This window comes from Saccoglossus kowalevskii, chromosome 5, assembly GCF_978046115.1.
Source record: "Saccoglossus kowalevskii chromosome 5, keSacKowa6.1, whole genome shotgun sequence".
In the NCBI taxonomy this organism is placed as follows: domain Eukaryota; kingdom Metazoa; phylum Hemichordata; class Enteropneusta; family Harrimaniidae; genus Saccoglossus; species Saccoglossus kowalevskii.
Window position 1 is genome coordinate 17,931,541 of NC_140645.1, and position 12,616 is coordinate 17,944,156.

The 12,616-nt window shown below is 33.8% G+C and overlaps 1 protein-coding gene across 1 annotated transcript in view; it reads right to left on the reverse strand.

Moving 5' to 3' along the window:
• Window positions 1-3,955: 3,955 nt before the first annotated feature.
• Window positions 3,956-12,616, reverse strand: part of LOC144355732 (uncharacterized) — a 55,677-nt gene continuing 47,016 nt past the window's right edge. Inside the window, exons 3-4 of the mRNA XM_085498766.1 lie at window positions 4,330-4,387; window positions 3,956-4,168 (exon numbers count right to left, since the gene is read on the reverse strand). Coding sequence (XP_085354892.1) covers window positions 4,119-4,168; window positions 4,330-4,387 — 108 coding nt within the window. The 3' untranslated portion in view covers window positions 3,956-4,118. The remainder of the gene's footprint in view (window positions 4,169-4,329; window positions 4,388-12,616) is intronic.

Consider the following 12,616-nt stretch of genomic DNA (forward strand, 5'->3'; position numbering starts at 1 on the left):
TTATCATAGCTTTGTCTTGGGTCGGGCTGTATATTACAATCGTATATTGCATTACATAGTATATTTATAGCATAAGTATGGCCATTACAATTTGGTATTGTTTGTGAAAGAGAGACATTATATTGTATCAATTATTGAAATAATTGCTACATACTAAGATAAGTATTACAACAAATGTGGGTGTATTATCCACATTCAGTGCATAAGCAATCTGCATTTTGTATGATAAAACTGACAAAAAACGCAACTGTGATATAATAGATAATTCACTCTACAACACAATACATCCTCATAACTTACATAAAACACAAAAAAATAAACAACAGAGGCAACTGCGTGTTATAATACAGTTGTAATTTGAATAATATAAAAAACAATAACAACCTAACATATGTAATTCTGAAATTGTGTTGTAATAATGTCACAATTTCTCGCCGGCATATCTGTTTTTATGTGAGAAGTTTACATATATATAATGATCAAACCTGTCAAATGTTAGGTAATCCTTCAGCAGAAAAAAATATATAGTCGCCGACATGGTTATTCTCTGTTCTTAAAGTGTCGACCCCCCCCCCCCCCGACGAAGTGCTATCAAAATAAATGAATGTACGAGACTATGCCACGATACGAGCAGTAGGCAACGGGACGACGATACCAGGTTGACAAGTATACAAACAGCAGTGACGAACAAGCTTGCAGTGTAGTCTCTCAAATCACTTTAAATGAAAAGACTTTAACATTAAGAATATGAGAACATGTTTTATATTGGGCCAAACTGATAACACTCCTTAAATCCAATTCCCAGAAGTAAAAAAAAGCTTCAGAATAATGCATGATCACTAAGCGTCAGTCTGTGAGTCAATGGTAATCATGAAATAAAGACTAATTAAGATGGGACTGCATGTAATGTCATGTAGTCTCGTATTCGTATTTATGTTATGCACTAATATACATCACTCAGTGTATAAGCGAAATGGCTGACAGTTGACAAACACCTTGTGGCAATTGCGAAATAATATCTTAGCTGTTTCATTTTTATGGTGGAAGTTAAAGCATCTCTATTATATATATAACAAATATGACATAGCTACTACACTTGACCCATGTTAGTCAAGGAAATTAAATTCCGGAAATTGAAAATGGGAAATTAAACAGCAACTAAATACTAAAAAAATGTGGTGAGGTTTGGTTAGCAGTGTTTATGTTTCTAATAAAAATAAAAGAAACAACAGGTGATTAAATTGAATGACATATTTATGTATGTAGCGACCACTAGATGACTTGTTGTGTACGTAACTAAACTAATGATAACCTTTCGTTTTGTACGTTTCTATACGTGCATACATTGCGCTTATTTATCATTATGGGAACAAATGGATGTTTTATAATTACACTCCATAATATTTTAATAAATACATTCTATAATATTTTGTGTACAGATCATGATATTGTTCACCCAGAGAAACAGAATATTGTGAAAATAAATAATATATTAAGTCAGGACATGTGAGTTGTTGGTCTAGAATGAAATAACAATATCCGTTATTCACAATGTTGTACGCTAAAGGAAAAGCAAAGGAAAAACTACTGCACTAGCTAGAACAGTTTTTAATAGTCTTCGAAGCAAATATTGAGAATGTAAAATTACAGATTGAAAAAAAACGAGTGTCCTCAGGTATTAGGCAAGGACACATTTGGTTTGAGCTTGACAGCAAAAAATATTTATTGGGGCTTTGAAAAAACAAGGTACAAATCGACAATAAGGAAAGCAATAATACAAACTTTACTGGAATATTTTTGATATTTTGATCTAGTGATATATAACAAAAAAAGGCAGTCATCATCTTAATTAACAAAAATGGGGAATTTAAGGGACAAATTCGGAATTATAGACTAATATCCCTGTATGTATTAGTATAAAAGTCAAGATTGCTTCAAATGTTAATATTGAGTGCATGATTAGGGTGATAAATACTGTAATTCATTCTAACCAGCATACAGTCGTGAACGGTCGTTTCGTAAGTGCAACGTATTTGACGCTCTTATGGTATTCTAAACAACATAGAATCAGAGTTAACCTCTGGTGCATATTTTCAACTATTAACACACGTCTACACTATCAAATACTGTCATATAGATGACGACACCTTTTTTTCTAAATATAAAATTATTTTCATTCAAACTTTCATATATTTTCATTATAATTTTGTTAATACATAATTTATAGTATTATAGTTCCTATTGAGTATTAAGATAACTCAGATCAGTCTGTAGGATTATAATTGTGATGTTGCAAATTTTCCATTATAATATAAGTTTTGCAGTTTGAGCATAACTACCGACTGAATGCATTGTGATAAATAATCTATTGGAATGAGACATAGTGGCTGGGGTCAAAGGTCGCGACAATGATAATTTATAGGTTGAAGGATTAGCATTTTTGTTTATCAGTGCGTGAATTCATGTGTCATCACACTATAGCTTTGAGTCTATTCGACTTGTGTCTTGTTTGGTGCTAAACTGCATGTTGGTACAGTGTGTACACTTGACACTGTTCTGTATCTGGTGATAAGATTTTTTTTTCACTTTTCCTTGTTCAATAGTTTGGTTAAGTGAATGTGTCTTGTCAGTTTTATTCAAGCAACGCGTTTTAAAAAGTAACGTGCTGAATTTTAATTTCTGTTTTAGCCGCATTGCCCCCAACTCAAACCACATTACGTTGGTAAATAATTCACGAAATAGTTTGTACAATAAGTATACGTTATTTTTTGTTAAAGACCTCGTATTTTGAAAAACATAAACTCCTAGAAAACGTATAAGGCTATTGGAAACCAAAAACTAAAAGAATGGGATAGCTATAATTCGCAGTTTAGAACACCAAAATCAACGATTTTTTTAGTGGCCGTGTGACCTTGTGTCTGACACATTCATATGCAAATGTTAATCAGTGAAACAAACATGGGCGGAGACCAACCACGCAAGTGTTATAAACACTCATTGTGTATCAGAAAGCTACTGATAACACATCTAGGCCCCCAAATGCAGACGGGCAGCAGTTGGGCCACCAAACAATCAAGCAGTCGGCAACGTAAACCCAAAGCTCGAGCAGTCACAGCACAATCAGGTGTACAATAAACGCTCCCAGAACTTCGATTAGTTGCATCGATTATTCAGGGCTCAGACTACTATAGCATGAACATACTAACACGTCTATGACTATAGATAGTAGTCTGATTTCAGAGTGCGAACAATAACATTCATACTTCTCAGGACTTTGCAATACTTACAACCGGGTGTGTGTGTGTGATTAGAACTTCTAGTATGTCGGACCATGTATCTACTAATGGTAGCACGTCCATGGTCGGACCTTTCATGCCGTAGTAGGCAGTGAGAAAAAGTAATCATGAATCATGAAGGTTATATGGAAGAACCAAATTTCCCATTAATTGTTTGCGCTCACTGGAGATGCAAATATCAACATAACCAGTGGTGGCGAACAAAAATGCATTGTCTTGAGTTAATCTTTGTGTAGGCACACAGATTAAACCCGTGTTGTTGATTTTGGCAAACACTACTGAGGCTGCCTTGCTTTCATTCAGAAAATCTACATTTTAACGAACTTACATGACATTCTATGTTATGTTAACTTTATAATATGAAAGTTTATAGTGCATTTCATCAATTAATAAATAAATAAATGTGAAATTCGTAATTTTCAACACAAATAATAGTCTCGCTACTTTAACAATTTCGTTCAGTGTTTTCTAGTTAATAGGACATAACTCAAAGTATCCTTAAATATTCTCTTGTTTAATTAGTAGTGCCTTGCATATTGCAAAAGCAGCGACTGATATGATAAGATTATGATAAGACTCATGCCAATCGTTTTCAAGAATGATATGTCTAAACTCTATGGTATATATATTTTTTAAAACATGGTTCCACAATTCTACAATTAAATATCAAAAACATTTTACTATGGTACAGTCAAAAATAAAATGTTTACAATTGTCTGCTTCACCACAGTAAACACACGTTGGTGTACTAGAGATTCCCACTTTAGCAAGTAACAATTTCACAATTATAACGGGTTTATAATAGTTGATTTTGACGAATGATTACACCCAGGAATTGTGTGGTTGATCAGGGCTACCAATCGCACGGTAATCTGCAAATGTAAAAACATTGTTTGGTTTATATTATTGATAATGGCAGATGTGTAGGTGAGAATAATTTTTGTACAATCTATTTACTATTTCATCTTTGTATAAGTATAAGATCATCTTTCTAATACAAATAATATTGACAACACTAGAATACAATTTGTACCTTTATACTTGAAGCAACCCAAATTCTTTTTTTCACATCTTCCTTGACAAACTTCAACCTGATTAAAATATGTACATGTATTCATTCATGTCACTATTTTTATGGTAAGTTACATTTAGTAATTCTGTAATTAGAAATTATTCGGGAAGCATATACTGTTTACACTATGCCATACGTTATTTTCGGTATAACATGAATTAGATTTTTATGAAATGACATCAGCAGTCACATCTTGATTAACCACATGCAATTCTATGGAACGCCGAAACATATGTGATGTTTCATCATGTTGTTATGTGGTTCCATCTTTATGTTAGATAGTCCGTATTTATGTTATGCAGTGCCGTATTTATGCTATGCAGTCCCATCTTAATGTCATGTAATCTCGTATTTATGTTATGCAGTCCCATCTTAATGTCATGTAGTCTCGTATTTATGTTATGCAGTCCCATCTTAATGTCATGTAGTCTCGTATTTATGTTATGCAGTCCCATCTTAATGTCATGTAGTCTCGCATTTATGTTATACAGTCCCATCTTTATGTCATGTAGTCTCGTATTTATATTATGCGGTCCCATCTTTATGTCATGTAGTCTCGTATTTATGTTATGCAGTCCCATCTTAATGTCATGTAGTCTAGTATTTATGTTATGCAGTCAAATCTTTATGTCATGTAGTCTTGTATTTATGTTATGCAGTCCCATCTTAATGTCATGTAGTCACGTATTTATAATATGCGGTCCCATCTTTATGTCATGTAGTCTCGTATTTATGTAATGCAGTCCCATCTTTATGTCATGTAGTCTCGTATTTATATTATACAGTCCCATCTTAATGTCATGTAGTCTCGTATTTATGTTATGCAGTCCCATCTTTATGTCATGTAGTCACGTATTTATATTATACAGTCCCGTTTTAATGTCATGTAGTCACGTATTTATGTTATACAGTCCCATCTTTATGTCATGCAGTCTCGTATTTATATTATGCGGTCCCATCTTTATGTCATGTAGTCTCGTATTTATATTATACAGTCCCATCTTTATGTCATGTAGTCTCGTATTTATATTATGCAGTCCCATCTTTATGTCATGTAGTCTCGTATTTATGTTATGCAGTCCCATCTTTATGTCATGTAGTCTCGTATTTATGTTATGCAGTCCCATCTTTATGTCATGTAGTCTCGTATTTATATTATGCAGTCCCATCTTTATGTCATGTAGTCTCGTATTTATGTTATGCAGTCCCATCTCTATGTCATGTAGTCTCGTATTTATATTATGCAATCTCATCTTAATGTCATGTAGTCTCGTATTTATATTATGCGGTCCCATCTTTATGTCATGTAGTCTCGTATTTATGTTATGCAGTCCCATCTTTAAGTCATGTAGTCTCGTATTTATGTTATGCAATCCCATCTTTATGTCATGTAGTCTCGTATTTATATTATACAGTCACATCTTTATGTCATGTAGTCTCGTATTTATGTTATGCAATCCCATCTTTATGTCATGTAGTCTCGTATTTATATTATACAGTCCCATCTTTATGTCATGTAGTCTCGTATTTATATTATGCGGTCCCATCTTTATGTCATGTAGTCTCGTATTTGAATTATACAGTCCCATCTTTATGTCATGTAGTCTCGTATTTATGTTATGCAATCCCATCTTTATGTCATGTAGTCTCGTATTTATATTATACAGTCCCATCTTTATGTCATGTAGTCTCGTATTTATGTTATGCAGTCCCATCTTTATGTCATGTAGTCACGTATTTATATTATACAGTCCCGTTTTAATGTCATGTAGTCACGTATTTATGTTATACAGTCCCATCTTTATGTCATGTAGTCTCGTATTTATATAATGCAATCCCATCTTTATGTCATGTAGTCTCGTATTTATATTATACAGTCCCATCTTTATGTCATGTAATCTCGTATTTATGTTATGCAGTCCCATCTTTATGTCATGTAGTCACGTATTTATATTATACAGCCCTGTTTTAATGTCATGTAGTAACGTATTTATGTTATACAGTCCCATCTTTATGTCATGTAGTCTCGTATTTATATTATGCGGTCCCATCTTTATGTCATGTAGTCTCGTATTTATGTTATGCAGTCCCATCTTAATGTCATGTAGTCTCGTATTTATATTATGCGGTCCCATCTTTATGTCATGTAGTCTCGTATTTATGTTATGCAGTCCCATCTTTATGTCTTGTAGTCTCGTATATATGTTATGCAGTCCCATCTTTATGTCACGTAGTCTCGTATTTATGTTATGCAGTCCCATCTTTATGTCATGTAGTCTCGTATTTATATTATACAGTCCCATCTTTATGTCATGTAGTCTCGTATTTATATTATTCGGTCCCATCTTTATGTCATGTAGTCTCGTATTTATGTTATGCAGTCCCATCTTAATGTCATGTAGTCTCGTATTTATATTATGCGGTTCCATCTTTATGTCATGTAGTCTCGTATTTATGTTATGCAGTCCCATCTTTATGTCTTGTAGTCTCGTATTTATGTTATGCAGTCCCATCTTAATGTCATGTAGTCTCGTATTTATGTTATACAGTCCCATCTTTATGTCATGTAGTCACGTATTTATATTATGCAGTCCTATCTTTATGTCATGTAGTCACGTACTTATGTTATGCAGTCCCATCCTTATGTCATGTAGTCTCGTATTTATGTTATGCAGTCCCATCTTTATGTCATGTAGTCTCGTATTTATATTATACAATCACATCTTTATGTCATGTAGTCTCTTATTTATGTTATGCAGTCCCCATCTTTATGTCATGTAGTCTCGTATTTTTATTATGCAGTCCCCTCTTTATGTCATGTAGTCTCGTATTTATATTATGCAGTCCCCTCTTTATGTCATGTAGTCTCGTATTTATATTATACAGTCCCATCTTTATGTCATGTAGTCTCGTATTTATGTGATGCAGTCCCATCTTAATGTCATGCAGTCTCGTATTTATGTTATGCAGTCCCCTCTTTATGTCATGTAGTCTCGTATTTATATTATGCAGTCCCCTCTTTATGTCATGTAGTCTCGTATTTATATTATACAGTCCCATCTTTATGTCATGTAGTCTCGTATTTATGTTATGCAGTCCCATCTTAATGTCATGCAGTCTCGTATTTATGTTATGCAGTCCCTTCTTTATGTCATGTAGTCTCGTATTTATATTATACAGTCCCAACTTTATGTCATTTAGTCTCGAATTTATGTTATGCAGTCCCATCTTAATGTCATGTAGTCTCGTATTTATGTTATGCAGTCCCATCTTTATGTCATGTAGTCTCGTATTTATGTTATGCAGTCCAATCTTAATGTCATGTAGTCTCGTATTTATGTTAAGGAGTCCCATCTTTATGTCATGTAGTCTCGTATTTATGTGATGGAGTCCCATATTTATGTCATGTAATCTCGTATTTATGTTATGCAGTCCCATCTTTATGTCATGTAGTCTCGTATTTATGTGATGCAGTCCCATCTTTATGTCATGTAATCTCGTATTTATGTTATGCAGTCCCATCTTTATGTCATGTAGTCTCGTATTTATGTTATGCAGTCCCATCTTTATGTCATGTAGTCTCGTATTTATGTTATGCAGTCCCATCTTAATGTCATGTAGTCTCGTATTTATGTTATGCAGTCCCATCTTTATGTCATGTAGTCTCGTATTTATGTTATGCAGTCCAATCTTAATGTCATGTAGTCTCGTATTTATGTTAAGGAGTCCCATCTTTATGTCATGTAGTCTCGTATTTATGTGATGGAGTCCCATATTTATGTCATGTAATCTCGTATTTATGTTATGCAGTCCCATCTTAATGTCATGTAGTCTCGCATTTATGTTATACAGTCCCATCTTTATGTCATGTAGTCTCGTATTTATATTATGCGGTCCCATCTTTATGTCATGTAGTCTCGTATTTATGTTATGCAGTCCCATCTTAATGTCATGTAGTCTAGTATTTATGTTATGCAGTCAAATCTTTATGTCATGTAGTCTTGTATTTATGTTATGCAGTCCCATCTTAATGTCATGTAGTCACGTATTTATAGTATGCGGTCCCATCTTTATGTCATGTAGTCTCGTATTTATGTAATGCAGTCCCATCTTTATGTCATGTAGTCTCGTATTTATATTATACAGTCCCATCTTAATGTCATGTAGTCTCGTATTTATGTTATGCAGTCCCATCTTTATGTCATGTAGTCACGTATTTATATTATACAGTCCCGTTTTAATGTCATGTAGTCACGTATTTATGTTATACAGTCCCATCTTTATGTCATGCAGTCTCGTATTTATATTATGCGGTCCCATCTTTATGTCATGTAGTCTCGTATTTATATTATACAGTCCCATCTTTATGTCATGTAGTCTCGTATTTATATTATGCAGTCCCATCTTTATGTCATGTAGTCTCGTATTTATGTTATGCAGTCCCATCTTTATGTCATGTAGTCTCGTATTTATGTTATGCAGTCCCATCTTTATGTCATGTAGTCTCGTATTTATATTATGCAGTCCCATCTTTATGTCATGTAGTCTCGTATTTATGTTATGCAGTCCCATCTCTATGTCATGTAGTCTCGTATTTATATTATGCAATCTCATCTTAATGTCATGTAGTCTCGTATTTATATTATGCGGTCCCATCTTTATGTCATGTAGTCTCGTATTTATGTTATGCAGTCCCATCTTTAAGTCATGTAGTCTCGTATTTATGTTATGCAATCCCATCTTTATGTCATGTAGTCTCGTATTTATATTATACAGTCACATCTTTATGTCATGTAGTCTCGTATTTATGTTATGCAATCCCATCTTTATGTCATGTAGTCTCGTATTTATATTATACAGTCCCATCTTTATGTCATGTAGTCTCGTATTTATATTATGCGGTCCCATCTTTATGTCATGTAGTCTCGTATTTGAATTATACAGTCCCATCTTTATGTCATGTAGTCTCGTATTTATGTTATGCAATCCCATCTTTATGTCATGTAGTCTCGTATTTATATTATACAGTCCCATCTTTATGTCATGTAGTCTCGTATTTATGTTATGCAGTCCCATCTTTATGTCATGTAGTCACGTATTTATATTATACAGTCCCGTTTTAATGTCATGTAGTCACGTATTTATGTTATACAGTCCCATCTTTATGTCATGTAGTCTCGTATTTATATAATGCAATCCCATCTTTATGTCATGTAGTCTCGTATTTATATTATACAGTCCCATCTTTATGTCATGTAATCTCGTATTTATGTTATGCAGTCCCATCTTTATGTCATGTAGTCACGTATTTATATTATACAGCCCTGTTTTAATGTCATGTAGTAACGTATTTATGTTATACAGTCCCATCTTTATGTCATGTAGTCTCGTATTTATATTATGCGGTCCCATCTTTATGTCATGTAGTCTCGTATTTATGTTATGCAGTCCCATCTTAATGTCATGTAGTCTCGTATTTATATTATGCGGTCCCATCTTTATGTCATGTAGTCTCGTATTTATGTTATGCAGTCCCATCTTTATGTCTTGTAGTCTCGTATATATGTTATGCAGTCCCATCTTTATGTCACGTAGTCTCGTATTTATGTTATGCAGTCCCATCTTTATGTCATGTAGTCTCGTATTTATATTATACAGTCCCATCTTTATGTCATGTAGTCTCGTATTTATATTATTCGGTCCCATCTTTATGTCATGTAGTCTCGTATTTATGTTATGCAGTCCCATCTTAATGTCATGTAGTCTCGTATTTATATTATGCGGTTCCATCTTTATGTCATGTAGTCTCGTATTTATGTTATGCAGTCCCATCTTTATGTCTTGTAGTCTCGTATTTATGTTATGCAGTCCCATCTTAATGTCATGTAGTCTCGTATTTATGTTATACAGTCCCATCTTTATGTCATGTAGTCACGTATTTATATTATGCAGTCCTATCTTTATGTCATGTAGTCACGTACTTATGTTATGCAGTCCCATCCTTATGTCATGTAGTCTCGTATTTATGTTATGCAGTCCCATCTTTATGTCATGTAGTCTCGTATTTATATTATACAATCACATCTTTATGTCATGTAGTCTCTTATTTATGTTATGCAGTCCCCATCTTTATGTCATGTAGTCTCGTATTTTTATTATGCAGTCCCCTCTTTATGTCATGTAGTCTCGTATTTATATTATGCAGTCCCCTCTTTATGTCATGTAGTCTCGTATTTATATTATACAGTCCCATCTTTATGTCATGTAGTCTCGTATTTATGTGATGCAGTCCCATCTTAATGTCATGCAGTCTCGTATTTATGTTATGCAGTCCCCTCTTTATGTCATGTAGTCTCGTATTTATATTATGCAGTCCCCTCTTTATGTCATGTAGTCTCGTATTTATATTATACAGTCCCATCTTTATGTCATGTAGTCTCGTATTTATGTTATGCAGTCCCATCTTAATGTCATGCAGTCTCGTATTTATGTTATGCAGTCCCTTCTTTATGTCATGTAGTCTCGTATTTATATTATACAGTCCCAACTTTATGTCATTTAGTCTCGAATTTATGTTATGCAGTCCCATCTTAATGTCATGTAGTCTCGTATTTATGTTATGCAGTCCCATCTTTATGTCATGTAGTCTCGTATTTATGTTATGCAGTCCAATCTTAATGTCATGTAGTCTCGTATTTATGTTAAGGAGTCCCATCTTTATGTCATGTAGTCTCGTATTTATGTGATGGAGTCCCATATTTATGTCATGTAATCTCGTATTTATGTTATGCAGTCCCATCTTCATGTCATGTAGTCTCGTATTTATGTTATGCAGTCCCATCTTTATGTCACGTAGTCTCGTATTTATGTTATGCAGTCCCATCTTTATGTCATGTAGTCTCGTATTTATATTATGCAATCCCATCTTTATGTCATGTAGTCTCGTATTTATATTATACAGTCCCATCTTTATGTCATGTAGTCACGTATTTATGTTATACAGTCCCATCTTAATGTCATGTAGTCTCATATTTATGTTATGCAGTCCCATCTTTATGTCATGTAGTCTCGTATTTATATTATACAGTCCCATCTTTATGTCATGTAGTCTCGAATTTATGTTATGCAGTCCCATCTTAATGTCATGTAGTCTCGTATTTAGGTTATGCAGTCCCATCTTTATGTCATGTAGTCTCGTATTTATGTTATGCAGTCCCATCTTAATGTCATGTAGTCTCGTATTTATGTTATGCAGTCCCATCTTAGTGTCATTTAGTCTCGTATTTATGTTATGCAGTCCCATCTTTATGTCATGTAGTCTCGTATTTATGTTATGCAGTCCCATCTTAATGTCATGTAGTCTCGTATTTATGTTATGCAGTCCCATCTCTATGTCATGTAGTCTCGTATTTATGTTATGCAGTCCCATCTTTATGTCATGTAGTCTCGTATTTATGTTATGCAGTCCCATCTTTATGTCATGTAGTCTCGTATTTATGTTATACAGTCCCATCTTTATGTCATGTAGTCTCGTATTTATATTATGCAGTCCCCTCTTTATGTCACGTAGTCTCGTATTTATGTTATGCAGTCCCATCTTTATGTCATGTAGTCTCGTATTTATATTATACAATCCCATATTTATGTCATGTAGTCTCGTATTTATGTTATGCAGTCCCATCTTAATGTCATGTAGTCTCGTATTTATGTTATGCAGTCCCATCTTTATGTCATGTAGTCTCGTATTTATGTGATGCAGTCCCATCTTTATGTCATGTAATCTCGTATTTATGTTATGCAGTCCCATCTTTATGTCATGTAGTCTCGTATTTATGTTATGCAGTCCCATCTTTATGTCATGTAGTCTCGTATTTATGTTATGCAGTCCCATCTTAATGTCATGTAGTCTCGTATTTATGTTATGCAGTCCCATCTTTATGTCATGTAGTCTCGTATTTATATTATACAGTCCCATCTTTATGTCATGTAGTCTCGAATTTATGTTATGCAGTCCCATCTTAATGTCATGTAGTCTCGTATTTATGTTATGCAGTCCCATCTTTATGTCATGTAGTCTCGTATTTATGTTATGCAGTCCCATCTTAATGTCATGTAGTCACGTATTTATGTTATGCAGTCCCATCTCTATGTCATGTAGTCTCGTATTTATGTTATGCAGTCCCATCTTAATGTCATGTAGTCTCATATTTATGTTATGCAGTCCCATCTTAATTTCATGTAGTCTCGT